This window comes from Xyrauchen texanus, chromosome 5 (genome assembly GCF_025860055.1).
Source record: "Xyrauchen texanus isolate HMW12.3.18 chromosome 5, RBS_HiC_50CHRs, whole genome shotgun sequence".
In the NCBI taxonomy this organism is placed as follows: domain Eukaryota; kingdom Metazoa; phylum Chordata; class Actinopteri; order Cypriniformes; family Catostomidae; genus Xyrauchen; species Xyrauchen texanus.
In genome coordinates this window covers 2,584,241-2,602,316 of record NC_068280.1, presented here as the reverse complement: position 1 = coordinate 2,602,316, position 18,076 = coordinate 2,584,241, and the positions used below count along the sequence as shown (strand labels likewise).

The 18,076-nt window shown below is 40.5% G+C and overlaps 2 protein-coding genes across 4 annotated transcripts in view; both read left to right on the top strand.

Moving 5' to 3' along the window:
* Positions 1-3,937, top strand: part of si:ch211-202h22.9 (uncharacterized protein LOC559480 homolog) — a 5,646-nt gene extending 1,709 nt beyond the window's left edge. For both annotated transcript variants that reach the window (XM_052126796.1, XM_052126795.1), the window contains 3 exons: positions 1,926-2,012; positions 2,990-3,134; positions 3,221-3,937. In XM_052126796.1, coding sequence (XP_051982756.1) covers positions 1,926-2,012; positions 2,990-3,134; positions 3,221-3,326 — 338 coding nt within the window. In that variant the 3' untranslated portion in view covers positions 3,327-3,937. The remainder of the gene's footprint in view (positions 1-1,925; positions 2,013-2,989; positions 3,135-3,220) is intronic.
* Positions 3,938-7,036: 3,099 nt separating this feature from the next.
* Positions 7,037-17,835, top strand: si:ch211-202h22.8 (Lipopolysaccharide-induced tumor necrosis factor-alpha factor homolog-like). 2 transcript variants are annotated; one of them, XM_052126793.1, is made up of 5 exons: positions 7,037-7,124; positions 12,242-12,351; positions 13,198-13,284; positions 15,429-15,576; positions 16,251-17,835. In XM_052126793.1, exons 2-5 carry the CDS (start codon positions 12,252-12,254, stop codon positions 16,354-16,356), a joined length of 441 nt encoding a protein of 146 aa, XP_051982753.1. In that variant the 5' UTR covers positions 7,037-7,124; positions 12,242-12,251; the 3' UTR covers positions 16,357-17,835. The 2 variants fall into 2 exon arrangements, with proteins under 2 accessions (XP_051982753.1, XP_051982754.1); XM_052126794.1 differs by lacking the exon at positions 7,037-7,124 and adding an exon at positions 10,102-10,119.
* The last annotated feature ends 241 nt before the right edge of the window (positions 17,836-18,076 follow it).

Below are 18,076 nucleotides of genomic sequence, written 5' to 3'. Positions count from 1 at the left end.
TGGTGCTCGTAATAGCTGTCTTTGTGCGCAATAGTGCATCTGTGGAAGGCTTTGCTGCCTACTCGTTGGTTTGACGAGGAGTGTTGCCGGAAAACATAAAAGTGGTAAATCAATATAGAATTGGACCAACGGTTGGAACATTCCTTATTACAGAACTTGGGAACGAATTGGGGCCATGATTAATTGCGTACATTGTTTTAACGTGTTATTTTTCATATAATTAATCGCACAAAATGAACGCGTTAAATCAACAGCCCTACGTTCTAAAACACTTCACGTTCTGGCCACTGGGGGCAGTAATTAGAATTCATAGACCGATTTCAGTTGCAGAACTTTCGACCTACTCTCGCGGAATGGTTTGGAGTTTCAGGTCTTGGGCAGATCAGAGTCACAAAACTAAATTCCAGATCATACCAGCACATTTCAAAGAAAATGTTAGGGTGTATCAACTCTAAGTATACGTTGGTTGTCCGCGCTGCTGAACGCTCCGTGCACAGTATGCGTGACGCAAATGTCCTCATCAGCACAATCTGCATGAACTGTCTGCTGTGGCCCAGATTTTCTCGACACTGTTGGCTTTACTTAAAGAGTATCACAAAGCTGTAGGTAGAATGCATGCATCGAACACGTTCATATTCGCTCGTGGTCAAAAGAGTCGACTTTGAAAGGCGACACAGTCGACCGGACGTGATCCGTTCCGGAATGCAGAAAAACGTATTCCTGGGCCAGGGCTGGACTGGGAAGTGAAATCGGCCTGGGAGTTTACATAGCAACTGGCCCAAACAATTCTGAGTATGGGGGGCACATACGTCATGGGAGGCTGTGGCTCAGGTGGTAGAGCGGGTCGGCCACTAATCGCAGGATTGGTGGTTCGAATCCTGGCCCACAAGACTCCACATGCCAAAGTGTCCTTAGGCAAGACACTGAACCCCAAGTTGCTCCTGATGGCAGGCTAGCGCCTTGCATGGCAGCTCTGCTGCCATTGGTGTGTGAATGGGTGAATGAGTCACAGTGTAAAGCACTTTGAATACCGTTAAGGTTAAAAAGGTGCTATATATATGTGCAGACCATTTACCATCATGTGGGCTCAAGAGTCACGATATTTCTGCATATCGGGGCGCCATTTTGTGGTCCGTTCTTCGTAACACTGCGGCGCATTTTAGCTTATTGCGTCCCATTCGGCACGTTTCGTGGCCGACCCACCGGCCCACTTGGTTCTCCCAATGGCCAGTCCGCCCCTGATCGGCCCCAAAGTGCGTCGGCCCACCAGGAACATGCCCGGTATGCCAGATTACCAGTCCAGCCCTGACCCGATCCTTAAGGCTATAGTGCACTAAATGTAATCATATATATCGGTTTCACATGAATCAATTAAGTTGCATCAACATATTTTTTCCTCTTGGTTTAGCTCATTAATTCCATGTCAGAAAACATAATTTGTTCACGTAATTTCAACAATATGGAATAAAGTTATTTTTATCATTTTACCATCCCATTATGTACATCATGACCAATGCAAACGTGTAAATGCTTCACGCTGCAACCCCCAGCTTGAACTAATATTTTACTAAATGCTAAGTAGTGTTTGCTACTTGAGTAAATCAACATACAGTATGATACAAGAAGTCTGGTTAATAATTGATGCTAGAGGAACAGGAAACAGTTTTTAATCTAATAGTAAAGAGTAAATGATAAATAGATTAGTATGTTCACACACTGACACACATTTCTGTCATTTCTTTCATCTTATCATGTTTATCAGTTACTCTGAATCATGATGGCTGCATATTAGACCAGATTAATGTAAGACCACGTGTGACTCAAAGGACTTCTTTATCTCAGCACCACTGAAGGTGTGAATATGATAACCAGGTGAACGGACTGGCCGATCCACACTGAGTTTCGCTGCTTTGACTCTTTTACAGGTCCGTCGGCTTCGCATTACCCTCCACCACCTGCATATACTTTTACCGCCGCGCCCAACACGGTCCAGCCCACCGTCATCCCTGTAGGTGAGTATTAAGCGGTGAAGGTGAATAAGTGAATGTTAGCCTCAGTCACCATTCACTTTCATTGCATGGACAGAAATATGCAATGAAAGTGAATGGTGACTGAGGACAACATTCTGGCTAACATCTCCTTTAGTGTTCCATGGATGAAAGAAAGTCATACCGGTGTGCATCAAACATGATGATGACTGAATTTGCATTCTGGGTGAACTATCCACTTAATACCTATCTGATGTCTACTAATAATGACGTAATATCTCTAATAATGTAAACATTGGCCTTGCAACCTCGTTTGGATTTGTGGAGCTGAGAGATTTAATCTTTTGGATGTTGGTTTCTTGTTGAACACTAGAGGACAATCTATAGTTAATCTGTTACATGTAATATGTGTCCAGTCTCTAAAAGAAATGTTCCCGGTTTAATACAATTTAAAGGGACAGTACACCCAAAATGTACGTTTATTCACCCTCATGCCATCCCAGATGTGTGACATTCTTTCTTCTGCTGAACACAAATGAAGATTTATAGAAGAATGTTTCAGGTCCATATGTTCAATGCAAGTGAATGGTGACCAGAATGTTGAAGCTCCAAAAAGCACATAAAGGCAGCATAAAAGTAACACATAAGACTCCAGTCGTTTAATCCATGTCTTCAGAAGTGATATGATAGCTCTGTGTGAGAAACAGATCTATATTTAAGTCCTTTTTTACTATAAATCTCCACTTTTACTTTCTTTTGTTTTTGGCGATTTGCATTCTTTATGCATATCGCCCCCTACTGGGCAGGGAGGAGATTCTATAGTCTTTAAAAATACGTATTTGTCATTGTAACAAAGTTGTAAAAGTCCTATTGGATATACATTTACCCAGATTAGTATGTGATAACTCAGGTCAGTAAACTTCATGTTAACAAGTACTGTATAAAGTAACTTGGGTTAATCCCGAAATGTTCCTTTGAAAGATGTGTTTGTGCATTTCTAGTTACGCAGGTGGTAATGAGGCCTGATCTCACCGATGTACCGGGTCACATTACCTGTCCGCATTGCCTGCAAGGTGTGGTCACAGATACTGAACACCTGAGTGGTTTGCTCACCTGGTTAATCTGCGGAACTCTTGCTGTTTTTGTGTGAGTATAATGACTTCACAACCGTTAGCTATTAAAGCAGATTAATACAAAAGCTTATTTTAAATGTCTCTGCTGTGCTTTTCCAGGTGCTGGCCATGTTGTTGCATTCCTTTCTGTGTGGATGGATGTAAGGATGTGCAACATAGCTGTCCAAACTGCAAGAGAGTCATTCACATTTACAAACGCATGTAGCATTCCCTGCACGAGAGAACAAGACTTTAGGGGATGCCAAACATGGAGTTTCCAAGACATCCCACCTTATAGCAATGCAAAGAATGTCAATATCTTTATTGTATATACTATAGCTGATTAACGTCTTAATGTGAACTTTCTCCAATCCCAGCTTAAAAATGCAAAGACAGCTCTGAGTAAGTCATTCGTAGATTCATTTTCTCACAAACTGCAGACATTGTGTCTATGTGGCGCTATAAACATTCATTGTTTGTTTGGAGTATCCCATCCGACCAGACGCAACAACACTGACTCAACCAATAGCGTGCGTTTGGGACAGGACTGTTCGTTTGACCAATGGGAGATGAAGGGTGTGTTCAGAACGCTTTCCTGAAATCAATGTTTATTTTTGCAATCCTGCTCAGACACTTCAGCTTCATTGTTAATTATATTGAAATATCTCTTTCATTTTTTATACTTCATATGGCAGTTTATGTCATTAAAATTGTCCAGTCATGTAGAATTGAAGCATGATTGAAATAGCTGGACATCTTCAAACATGTGTAGATCTGGGAAATTGTTTAATTGATATTTGTTACAATCTATATGTGAATAAAATAGATTTTGTTTTAGCTCTATTTGCTGTGGAACATCATTTGACCTGTTGGTCACACAAACCTGAAACTCCCAGTTTGCTGTTCTTCTCCACGTTACCTAAAAAGTGTCAAAATATCTCATTGGGTTGCAAGTTGGGTCTCGGCAAAGGGCACAGAAGTTTTGGACACTCAGTGTTTTTGCCTGTGTTTGAACTGAAAAGACGTTTAAAGAACTAGGAGTCGAGGAACAAGTCCTCCTAGTCAATGGAAGATGAAGATAAATCCAAGACGGTCGAGGCTTTAGGGGTACAGACGATATCCAGAACATGAGCACTAGCGGGCACACTATCTAAAAGTGCATCGGTTGTTCAGTTGAGCTGCATGTGAAACTCATGTAAAAGTGGTTTGTCAGGATGGACTGTGACCTTAGTGCGCGTCCAGAGAGAATAGTTCACTTCAGACTCAAAACACCTGAAAAACAAGATCCTGGCATATGAAAGGATTTATAAGTGTGTTGTATGTGTTGTAGGAGATACACCATGGTTTCATTCTGTGTTTGTTATCGGTGAAAACACACTCGGGATGAAGAATATGTTATTGTATCACCATCCTGTCCATTAATGATGAATCCGGTTCAATTTCCCTCTCGAGCCAGAGTCTCGATTATATCATTGTTTGGTTGTTGCTACGATACAAACAAAAAGATGATAATAATATAATAATAACAGACTGCAGATCGGGTTTCCATAAACAGTCACACTATAGAAATTATACAAAGAGTGTATTTACGTCTCTCTCTCCATCACTATCTATCTGTCTGTCTGTCTGTCTGTCTGTCTGTCTATCATCTATCCATCTGTCCATCCATCCGTCCATCTGTCTTTCTGTCTGTCTGTCTGTCTGTCTATCATCTGTCCGTCCGTCCGTCCGTCCATCCATCGGTCTTTCTGTCTGTCTGTTTGTCTATCTATCTGACTGTCTGTCTGTCTGTCTATCTATCTTATCTAACTATCTGACTGTCTGTCTGTCTGTCTGTCTGTCTCTCTATCTGACTGTCTGTCTATCTATCTATCTATCTGACTGTCTGTCTGTCTGTCTATCTATCTATCTATATGTCTGTCTGTCTGTCTGTCTCTCTATCTGACTGTCTGTCTATCTATCTATCTATCTGACTGTCTGTCTGTCTGTCTATCTATCTATCTATCTGTCTGTCTGTCTGTCTGTCTATCTATATGTCTGTCTGTCTGTCTGTCTGTCTGTCTGTCTATCTATCTATCTATCTATCTGTCTGTCTGTCTGTCTATCTATCTATATGTCTGTCTGTCTGTCTATCTGACTGTCTTTCTGTCTGTCTGCCTATCTATCTATCTATCTATCTGACTGTCTGTCTGTCTGTCTGTCTGTCTGTCTATCTATCTATCTATCTATCTATCTGTCTGTCTATCTATCTATCTGACTGTCTGTCTGTCTATCTGACTGTCTTTCTGTCTGTCTGCCTATCTATCTATCTATCTGTCTGTCTGTCTGTCTGTCTATCTATCTATCAATCTATCTGTCTGTCTGTCTGACTGTATATCTATATATCATCTACTATACCTCTCTTTCATCCATCCATAATGTATGTCTGCACAGTAAATAGGATTATTAAGGAAATGTGTGCTGCATGTGCTAAAGTACACATTAGTGTACATTGCGTTTAACAGTGTGGTGGTTCGAGATCATTTTTTTGACTCAAATAGGTTTTAACAACCAAACTTAATTAGATTTCTTTCCAGATGTAGACAAACTCCACTGATGAGTCTCCTGAAATGAGATCAGTAAGTTTAAATTAAATTATTGCATTGCGTATTGCGAAGCCAAAATACAACGTCCACGCATGTGTACGTGGGGTTGCATGAAGTTAATACGGCACAGAAACTCTTCAATATAAGGCTAACAATGGGACAATAGGTGTCTGGTACAAGACGTTCTAATTTCAGCTAATATACTGGATGTCCAGGCTTTTTCCACGATTCATATCGGAAGTCTGTTTTAATTTTCCCGTCTCCTGTGTTTTCACCCGCATCACCGGATAAATTGCTTGATAAAAAACAATGTGGCTCTATAGTGCTGATACGTTATAAAGTCAAGATGACTGCATCTACTTGCACTTCCATAGCACTTAATCATTAATCTTACAGTTCAATCCATATCATTTAGTTTTAACATTGCCCACCAAAAATATTCTCAGTTTACTCAAATAGTACAAAACTTTGATTACACATAAATAACTAATATTGGGCTTTTCGGAAACTACACACAAAGCGCTTTACACAGTGAACATGGGACTCTCCTCAACCACCACCAGTGCACCAGTACACATGCAAAAACAACAACAACAGAATAAGTTTCATTCTGTGCCATTTGAGTCATTATTGAGTCTTTGGCGCCATCTCCTGGTGGTCATATGTAACATTGTGCTTCATGTGGATTATCTAATGATCTATGCATCTGATTATCTTGTGTGTGGACTCGATTGAAAGAGAATCTCCTCTAAGTGGTAATGGTGTCACATACTGTTATGTGATATTTTATCTTCTGTTTCTTTTTCATGAATTTATAAGTGAAAACGCGACATAAGCAGCACCAAAATAATTGTCAGGAGATATACTTAGTTATTACTCGCTATAGTTTCGTCTATGAGTAGAACAAATAAACGGGATGTAATCTATTCTTTGAGAGCTTTCCAGCAACTTATGACACATGGCAATTTGATCAGTTTATTTACCGATTGCAATAATATGCACAGTGGAAGCTATTAAATAAATTATCAAAACAGAACACTTCTGATTTTGTCCGAACATTTCAAAGCATTCTCGCTGGCCCATCCGAGCTTAAAGTGTTAACGTATCAAAAAGTGCCATGGCATAACCGTGTTTTACGACATGTGCTTTGATATATCAAAGTCTATCAAAGTATCACTATTTACATCACTGCTACTAAATTGTACTCAAGAAAATGTCAAAATGTTTTAACAAAATTCACCTCAATTCAATTCTTTGGTGCTGTTGTCTGCAAAGGAATCTCTCTTTTTCAGATAATAAAACCGTTTTACATGCAACAAATTTGCATGGGTGTGGTTCTATGTAGCTAAGCCTTTGTGTCCATAGTTTCAGCGCCACTCTTTCTCTCTGTATTCACAGCAGAGAGTCCACAGGTCTTCAGTGACTACTGAAACACACAGGTAAGTGTCATAGTCTCATGTCTTTGTGTTTTACATTGAAAAAGAATTTGTGTGAGTTTACTGTAAATCTTTGGCTACGAGTTGTATGACTTTCACAGTATATTTTACAGTAGTATTTCTACACTTTATTCAAATTAAAAGACAACTGTATTCTGTGACTTCACAGTGAACAGGACAAAGCAATTACTGTAATGTAGCAACGCTGTTCTGTAGGATCACAATGATAATCTGTATTTTGTCTTATTTACAGTGTTTGTTAATTGTCACAATCATTGTGTTTTGTTGATATCTTTCAACCTGATTGACAACTTATGAGACCAAAGTTTATAGCCTAGTTTTGCCATATTATAGCCATATTATAGCCTATTTTTGCAAACATCACTTCCTCATTGTTCGTAGTGATGGGTGTGTTCGAAACACGCTTCATGAATCTTTTACGAATCATTTGTTTCAAACCGTTACGTCACACTGTTTGGAAATGTTATACTAGGGGCGTGAAACTAGTGAGTCAGTTTAGCCATAAATTACTTATGTAAAATTAGACTGATTTAAACAAGAGTTGCTGATTTGAATTTAATCATTTTAATTGTTGTGTTCAGACAGGAAGTACAAACTAAAATGTTGTTTTTATGAGAAAGAAACCTGAACGAGACACACCGGATATTTAGCAAAAAATATGGTTTGGTGTTTAAAATAACTTTAAAACTGTAATCAAACAAAGGCCAATTAAATATGTAAAACATGACAAATATATGATAGCTTATAAATAACCAAAAGCACCATTTTAAACAATAATGAATGGATGGATTTTATTTAACTTTACATGTTCTTAGAATATTAAATGGGTTCAAATATGCATTTTTTTATCAAGAAGTACCTTCATAGCCACCGCTCAGCATCTGTCAACCGACGTTGCTCTGGCTGTCACACAGAGGTCTGCACGGGCCTTAAAACGAAACCCGACCCGTACCAGAGACCGCGTGGCCGGACCATTACCGGGCCGAACGAAACCGTCAGATTTTAAGCCGAACCCGACCCAAACCTGAAATCGCTTACTATCTAATTTCTTCTCTTAGCAAGTACTGTTGCAATAGGCTGTATTTATGTTAGCATATAGGCAACATTCATAACAGTACTGAAACATACACAGTTTTAACAAAGGCACAGCACCCCTCAGGACACCAGAGCAGAAGGGGACAAAGTGTTGACTTACCGTGTATTTGCTGAAACTTCACTTGGTGCAGAACAATCTGGAACAATATCAAATAATGCAACAGTCCCCTCTATGCAGCCTGAACTATGCACCACTTCATGGTGGTATAGTCGGCTAAAGCACATGACTGCAATCAGAAGGTTGCTGGTTTGATCCCCACAGTCACCACCATTGTGTCCTTGAGTAAGGCACTTAACTCCAGGTTGTTCCGGGGGGATTGTCCCTGTAATAAGTGCACTGTAAGTCGCTTTGGGTAAAAGCGTCTGCCAAATGCGTAAATGTAACTTGTTAAGAACATTGAATCTAATGAAACGCAGGTGTCTCGACATGCGTTTTTGAAAATTTGAAGTTCTTTTTAAATTGACACGGTGTTTGAAATATGCCGATCCCGTGCGAGACGCTGAAGAAAAAGCGAGATGCGGTGAAATGTCAAAGACATTCGTCCAGCATGTGTTTAAACAATGGGAGAACTGACGTGCGCAAAAACACGTTCATTGTGAACAGCCCCTAACAAGTTCAGTAAGCCTGTTTATTTTTTCATTAATTAGAAGCCCGACCCAAACCCGAAGTCCTACTTGAAAAACGGACCCAAACCCGACCCAAAACCCGTCGAGTTCTCGGGTCCCGTCAGGCCAGGGTCGGGTCGGGCTGCAGACCTCTACTGATCTAGGTTGGCGTATGTTTGTCAATGGGCGTTCAATTGCTTTACATTCAGAGAGAAAAGCTTGTTAAAAATGTTGTTAATGAGCCCAGATGTACCCTATACCAAAGAGATGGGCACGTAAGGGTAGGAAGGGTAAGAAGGGATGCACCCGTCATGCATAGTCCCACTGTACATGCGTCTGGAGACAGTGTAATGATCTGGGGTTGCTTCAATCAACGACCAGGATATCCCATCAGTGGATTGTTTCCTCCCTGGAGAGTGGTTCAGGGAACATGAGGAACCATTTTCACTAGAGTCCTGACCTTAACCCCATTAAAAGTCTTTGGGATGTTCTGGGGAAGACTTTACAGAGTGGATCGACTCTCCCGTCATCAACACAAGATCTCGGCCAAACATTAATGCAACTCTGGATGGAAATAAATGTGACGTTGCATAAGGTTGTCGAACCAATGCCACAACGAAAGTGCACCGTAATCAAAGCTAGAAGTCGGTCCAATGAAACACTAATCCAATGAGTGTGTGACTTTTAAGGGACAAATTTTCCACTATACATCACAGTACAATAAATGGTGTTCTTAAACACAACTGCACCAACTGAAATAGAAATAAATAAGATAAGGTCCCATCCAGAGGGAACACTAAACACCATTATGGTGACACAATTTTCCCAAAATGCAGTGCGATATTCGAATTTCTCTTCTCAAAGTCCTTTGTTGTGTTGTGTACATTTGACACTGGGATAAAGATAATAGTTACGTCAAAACTTGATTGTGTTTAAAGTGTGCCATTCAGAAGGCTGAAGAGGTAATTAAATACACAAAAGGTGCATTCAGGTAAATTGGGCCACTTTTTTTTTTTACTTTATTCATTGGCATCCATTGGTTTATGATGCGGTGTATATTGCATGCCTTGGCAGGACCATAGCAACCATAGCCTTTCAAAAGTGTAATGTAGTAGTTATAACTGTACCACCAGAGTCCATTTAACCAAGCATATGTTTTAGAAATGTATATGTCCCTCCTGTAACACACTGACTACATTTTGGGACCCACTGACCACATTTCCACCTCTCATTTGCATTTAGGACACTATTGGTTGGGTTTAGGTTCAAACTGTAGGTAAGGGATGTCCATTTTACTCATTAAACCCATCTAATATTCACCTTAAAAATCTTGTCTGATTACATCACCATTTCACTCATTTTTGGCGTTCCCCACTGGGCATTTCACTGGGCATTTCACTGGGCATTTCACTGGGCAGTGTGGCAAACCACTCTAATTGATGTTCAATTGTTGAGTCATTATGGAAAGAAAAAGTCTTTGTGTTTGCATGTAATGGCAAATGTGCATTTCCATGGGTGGGAAAGATAAATACAAACTCTTCTGTTTAGATAGACTTAAGCACTTTCTTAGAGCTGTTATTCTCATCTGTCATGCAGTATAAAACAAACACCGGAAACGTAACAGGTTGGCAGACCTGCTGATCAGGGTCTATCTAAGAGAGTCATGCAGTTGGCAGAAGCAAAGCGATTAGCAGTGCATTCATACATCAGTTCAGTTTATGCGTGTTCTCTGGTAAGCCAACGTGACCTTTGAGTTGCAAGCAGGGGCAGACTTAACAATAAGCTAGGTAAGCAGCCGCTTAGGTATATATCCTCTTGTTTGGTTGTACATCTGGTCTTCCACATCTCTTTCTGTCCTTGTTAGAGACAGTTGTGCTTTGTCTTTGAAGACTGTAGTTACACCTTTGGATGAAATCTGCAGTTTTTGGGGAATTTCAAGCATTGCATAGACTTCAATAGACTTCCTCAAAACAATGATTGACTGACGAGTTTCTAGAGAAAGCCGTTTCTTTGGCCTAATATTGACCTTAAGACATGCCAGTCTATTGCATACTGTGGCAACTCAAAAACAAACATAAAGACAACGTTAAGCATCATTTAACGATCCAAACATATTTCAACTGTGTTTGATATAGAATAGAATCCTTTATTTTGGTCACACATTATACACACAGTTCTTTGCATATATACAGTGAAATGTACTTGTTTTCACATATCCCAGCTAAGCTGGGGTCAGAGTGCAGGGTCAGCCATGATACGGCACCCCTGGAGCAGATAGGGTTAAGGGCCTTGCTCAAGGGCCCAACAGTGGCATCTTGGTGGTGCTGGGGCTTTGAACCCCCAACCTTCTGGTTGGTAACCCTGAGCCTCAACCACTGAGCCACCACTGCCCCACCACTGCCCAAGTGATTACTCAAGGATAAGGTGTTGGACTGATGCTGCTGTCTAGATTTGATCACAAATGACTTTTTTCAAATATTGATGATGTTGTTTTTTACATCAGTAATGTCCTGAATATCTACTTGTGATCAGCATGGATGCCACTTTGGTGAATAAAAGTACCAATTTCCTCCCAAAACAGCAAAATCTGTACATTACTCCAAACTTTGGCTGCCAGTGTATCTCAGTAAGCACATTCAAAATGAGCTCATTGCCATTTTGGCAAAAAGTACAACCGATGCCATTGTAGAGAGAGTCAGGAAAGCCAAAAACGTTTCCATCATCATGGACTGCACTCCAGATCTTGGTCACCAGGAGCACCTGTCAGTGGTGATTAGGATTGTAAATTAGTGAGACCTCAAAATTTGTTTCCATTCATGAGATTTGGTTTGTTTTCTAAATGTAGTCGACACCATGGGGAAGGGTTTGTGTGAGACATTTCTAGGGACCTACAAACACTAGGTTTGGATATTGCCAACTGCCGAGGGCAGTCCTATGATAACGGAAGTAACATGCTGGGGGGAAAGCAAGGGCTTGAAATTAACAACAAGGCTTTTTTTAACACTTTTTTTTGTATGTATCTAGGACATATCTTCATCCATTTTGTGTGTGTGTGTGTGTGTGTGTGTGTTTCATCTATTTTAGTTCATGTATGGTGCTGGTGCCTTCATTAAAGTGGCCTTCAAACTGATTACATTTCATTTCATAGCTTGGAATCTATAGCAGCAGCTTCTCCCATCAACAATGTGGACTTAGTGCAAAGGAACCCTGAACATTTCCTGTAAGATCACCGTAAAAGGGCGAGAGTATGTGGTGAGGTGGGGCCCCATACATGGGGTTGCTTAGGGCCCCCAAATCACTAAGTCCGCCCCTGGTTGCAAGCAGCAATTCTCTACAGTTGAGCTGCGGGAACAACGATAGAACAGAGACTAAGTTATTTCATTCTTTCTCATAAACAGATTGCTGGTAATGGAGAAAGGCCACAATCCCCCTCCGTATCCTGGTCCTCAGATGGACCAACCCAACATGTCCTACCCCGGACAACCAATTTCATACCAACCTCAACCAGGTCAGTTGGGTCTTAGATTCACGTAGCTAGATCTTTGGGCTATTTGTATAAAGTCTGGTCCACATCACAGCTTATTCTGGACAAAAACCACCCAATGAGACAGGAAGAGATCATATTACTGACATGCAAAGTAACCAGTCACAGTTTGCTGTTTTTACTTTGCATTTACAGTGGGTGCTATTTTAAAAACAGTTGATACTAGAGGTCTTCAAGGGTAAAAAATGTGTGCCCGAACCTAAAGAGACCCGGAAATGTGCTATCCGGAACCGACCCAGACCCGTCTATTATTTGAAAGTTTGGACCCGGACCCGTGCAGAACCGAGAAATGCCATAAATGTACTACCCGGAACCGACTCGGACCAGTCTATTATTTGAAGCGAATGAACTCCAACCACAATATCTCATAAACCACGCCAATGCCAATAATGCACTTTGGTTTATGTCATCTGTCAAACACCGATATCCCGGAATAAGTCCCGCCTTCTAAATAAAAGAGCCAATCGTCAATTGGTAAAGTCATCGCATCACTGCAGAAGTAAAACAGACCCAGGACCCGAAGTACTAGAATGGGACACGACCCAGACCCGGCTGACCGTTTACAATATGGACCCGAACCTGTACGGGTCCCGGGTCGGATGACCCGTGAAGACCTCTAGTTGATACCACAATAAATAAATGGGTGTAAGAAACGGTGGTTGAAACAAAATAAAATACAGTTATTTTTGCAACTAAGTGTCTCAAACTACATTTCTCGAAGTCTTCTGGCGATGTGAAAATGGTGTGACTGATCACTAGAAATGTAACTGGTTCTGTTGGTTTCCATTATGTGCTTTAATGTTTTTACAGGTCCGGGGTACCCCCCTTTAAACACGCAGGGGGTCATTATGACTTCGGCCACTGGAGCCCCAGCAGGCCAACCTATGCAACCCATAGGTGAGTAATTCTGCCCCAATTTCACTTTGTATTATTTTAATTTTTAGTACTTAAACTTAGCTGGAGAAGCCAACTAGCATGGGAATATTTTGGTTAAAGTCGTACACTATGGAGGATTTCTTGTCCAATTATTAGTTAGAAATGAACAAAATACCAATATTGAGCCAGCAGTGCAGGGTGGATTACTTTACAAAATGTTTAAAAAGTGCATTAAACATTGCATGAATGAAATAACCATTAAATCTAAGAACAATGACGCATCAGCAGCAACAGTAGACAGGCTTTGTGACAGGCTTTGTTCCATATTGCTGCACATTTTGCAGTTGAACTATTGTGTACCCTGCGGGCAGGACCCTTACAGATGGCATCCGCTAGATCCTTTGAAGCAATTAAGTTCAATGTCTGAGCTTCACGCCATAGGTGAGGTAGAAAGAAATAGTAAAAGAAAAATGTATTAACATATCTAGTTCAGTTTAAGTGCATAAAATAATAAAAACCTTACATGAACAAACAGTCATGGACCTGAAATCAACAGTAATGACATTGCTAGGCCAAAGCTAACAGCTCAAATCTCTGACACACTTACTTTTAACCCTTACTAATGAATAATAGTCCATCTCCATGTCTCAGATGAGGTGCATGTCTTACTGTTGTAACGTAGAAGGAGCACATGCGAGACTATTGTGCTTCAGGGGAAGTATATTATGATATTAGGAAAATTATCAATAAATTATTAAAAATGTACTGCCATTGCCTTGTTAATGTGTAATCATGTAATCTATAAAAAGTAACTGTAGTCCGATTACAAGTATTTTAATATGTACTTTGATCCAGTTACAAGTACTTGATTTTTGTAATGTGATTATGTAATACAGATTACATGTAATCATTTACTATCCAGCACTGTGAGCTGGTACATAAAAAGTATTGATTTGGTCTGGATCAATTTAGCGGGAAATATAGCCTCTTTTCCACCATAGGGCCGAATGGTTCTGAGCAAGGTACGACTAGTTACGGTAGCTAACCACTTGAGCACGGTTCGGCACGGCGCGTATAAAATGTTTCACGGCACAGTTAGCTAACCGTACTCAACCATGCTGGTTGAATGGCTTTAGTATACGGTAACTCATAATCGTCAATTTGTCAACGCAATGGTAATTTATAGGGCTTAGCTTGCTAAGTTTGCTAATATTTGGCTGAGGTTAATAAAAGTTCATAAAATTTAATATTTTTTAGCTAGTCTGGGAAATGTTACCTTTCTGCATGTTCGTGTCCGGTGGCATACATAAGCCCTAATGACATGTGTGGACTGACCATCGGGAGAACTGGGATTTTCCTGGTGGTTTGGCCACGAAACGAGGCCGAATGGGCGATGATAAGTTGAAACGGGCCACAACTGGCTGAAGAGGGCCGCAAAACCTCGCTGCGATGTGCCGAATGGGCCACGACTGGCTGAAAAGCTTTGGGCCAGCTTCTATGTAAAATCCAGGTCCAATTTCTCTTCCCAGTCCACCCCTTCCTCATAATGACAACCCTCTTTAATATAAAGTACAGTGTCTCTTCAAGGACTGTCTTCCTATCAGTGAGTGCGTTTACAAGCACACCAATATGCGATAACATTAGATTTGAAGTCATCGGGTTATTCTTTGCTTTTGACGTTAAAACATAAACTGGTACGTGCGCAACATTTGCACTCATTGGATTAGCCATTAGCAACACGGAACCATAAATGGGTGTCCAGACAAAACAAACGAAAACTCAGCAATGTCAGGCCATGGTCCACCGATAAGGAAATGTATGAAAATGAATGTGGCTTTGTATAAAAGATTTCTGTTACAGATAATTTCATGGACATAACTCAGAAAACAAAATGGTACAGTTCTGTTTGTTGATATCTAGTTGAATTGCTACCAAGTGTCTCAAACTAAATATCTGGACTGGGAATGTGAAAATGGTGTGACTGATCATGAGCATAAACGGGCTTGTGGCAGGAGGAGTCCGGGTCGTGATGCTGCAAACCCGGCCCTTAATCAGGCTAATCAAGACCTCGAGAGGGGTAACGCCACCTGCCCTCCTCCTGCCACAGAGCTGTAACTATGAACTATATGATCAAGAAAAATATATCATGTTGTCTTTGTGTGTAGTAACACAGGTGGTGGTTATGCCCCTCCATTTGACTGATGTCCCGGGGCAGATGAAATGCCCTCACTGTCAGCAACAGGTTGTCACGGAGACAAGATACGTCAATGGTCTGCTCACTTGGGCCATCTGTGGAGGTCTTGGCATATTACTGTAAGGCACCATGTTGATCATTACTGTACAATATGATAACACACAATCACACACACTCAAGTTCCGAGGTCATGTGGTGTAAATCGCTCCGGTGAGGTGCAAATTCGTCTCAAGTAACCAGATTTTGTCCATTCCCATAAAGTCCCATTGTAGCTTATTCTGTCCAAGAGCCGCTCATTTAGAAAGGAAGGGGCTTTCTTAGCAAATTATAAAACCACTATCCACAGTTTGATTGTTTTTGTGGTATAATGTGACATCAAAGGCACAGCGGGCAGATTTCCGAGGCATGAACATTCGCCACATGGTGCCGCTTGTCGGAAATTCGACCAAAAAGGGCCAAATTTGGAGGCATAATGAATTGGAATGTCCTGTGATATCTTTTGTTTGTATTATCTCATGTTTTGAATTTCAAACATCTATTCAATGCTGTTAATCATGACCAAAGTCTAAGCTAAAAAGTTACAGACTAACATAAAAGGCCGTCAAGGCTGTCAGTGTTGTATAGGTCTCATTGGCGTCATTGTTCAACCAGACAAGCAACAATCGAAATTAGGCAAAAGTTGCACAGTTTCAGGCTGAGAGTATATGAGCAAATAGGCGAGCCTATAAAAACATATTCAAGTTATATGAGAAAACAAACGTACACAAACTGATTTTTATTGTGTCTTTTACAGGATCTGGCCGTGTTGTTTGATTCCGTTCTGTGTGGATGCCTGTAAGGATGTAGAACATCGTTGTCCAAACTGCAAATGTATCATCTACCTGTACAAACGAATGTAACTTGTGCTGAAGTGAAGAACATCTGGACAAATCTTCAGAAAAAAAAATATTCTGGAGAATTTAAGAGAGTTCTCTTTAACACAAACCAAAATCGCCCTAGTGCCTTAATAATTCAGCCTTTACTGGACATAAGTGGATATACTGTATATTTATACTGTTTTATATGTAACCCGTGACACTGTGAGAGCACCATGGCTCTGGGGGAAGATTTATCTTTTAATGTACTGATCATGCACATGTTAATGTAATTAAAGGAATATTCATGGTTAAATACAAGTTAAGTTCAATCAACAGCATTTGAGGTATAATTTTGATTACCAGACAATTTAATATAGACGTGTCCCACTTTTCTTTAACTAAAGCAAAACTCCTACCACACCTGGAGTCGCCAGTTCAAATCCAGGGCGTGCTGAGTGACTCCAGCCAGGTCTCCTAAGCAACCAAATTGTCCCGGTTGCTAGGGAGGGTAGAGTCACATGGGGTAACCTCCTCGTGGTGGTGATTAGTGGTTCTCGCTCTCAATGGGGCATGTGGTGAGTTGTGTGTGGATCGTGGAGAGTAGCATGAGCCTCCACATGCTGTGAGTCTCCGCGGTGTCATGCACAATGAGTCACGTGATAAGATGTGCGGATTGACGGTCTCAGAAGCGGACGCAACTGAGACTTGTGCTCCACCACCCGGACTGAGGCGAGTAACCGCGCCACCACGAGGACCTCCTAAGTAGTGGGAATTGGGCATTCCAAATCGGGAGAAAAGGGGGATAAAATAAAAATAATAAAACAACTAAAACAAAAATCAAGGGTACGGTGAGGCACTAACAATGGAAGTGAATGGGGACAATTTCTTCCATTTTTGTATGGCAGAAACGTGAAGCTTGTAATTTTATAAAAGTTCTGTGTATTATGTGAGCTGTAAAGTTGCTAAAATCATTATTTTTTGCTGGATTACATGATTAAGATGTTACGTCACCATGGCAACGAAGTTGTATAATTTGATATAACATGACACAGAAAAGGTGAGCATCGATTTGATCACACAACAATGTTAACAAGCATATTGTTCATGGCTATACTTTTGAAACTGAGTATTTTAACATGAACTGATTGGCCCCATTCACTTACATTATAAATGCCTCACTGTAATTCAGATATTTACTTAATTTTTTTAATACATTTTTGTGGTAATCAACAATGTACCACAAATTATGTTGATTAAGTGGCCTTATATTGAACTCGGAATATTAAATTGTAATTTACTACTTGTTGCCATTTTTGCACAACACAATATATTGTAGCAAACCAAAATGCTTCTGTTATTGTGCGCATGTATTTCTTCTGTTTAATCGGGAATCACTCTAGTCTATCAAGGGGGTGGGGAATGGAAAAGTAGCGGTTGCTGTTGTGTACACATCATTCCTGAGAATTGTACGGTGTGGACATCGGCCTTACCATTGCCCAAATAATAAACTTTTCAAATGTTCGTGAGACCTCTATGTGCTTCTTTGAAACGCTACAATATGAAGGGTACAGAGTGATTCTCAGATTCAATATTGCAAACAGCTTACGCAACATTTCATTCCTTCCTTTCAGGGAAACGTGGTTACACTTGTAAACTTAAACGTTCCCTTTTAAGTCAGTCATTTAAGTCACTGATTCGCACGCGCATCGATGCCTACTAGCCAATAGCATAGATAAAGACACCCACAGAATCTCCTCTTTGT

Coding starts and splice junctions, on each gene's coding strand:
- si:ch211-202h22.8 (XM_052126793.1), top strand. CDS start 12,252: ATGGAGAAAGGCCACAATCCCCCTCCGTATCCTGGTCCTCAGATGGAC. Junction 12,352..13,197: donor TTCATACCAACCTCAACCAG/GTCAGTTGGGTC, acceptor ATGTTTTTACAG/GTCCGGGGTACCCCCCTTTA. Junction 13,285..15,428: donor CCAACCTATGCAACCCATAG/GTGAGTAATTCT, acceptor CTTTGTGTGTAG/TAACACAGGTGGTGGTTATG.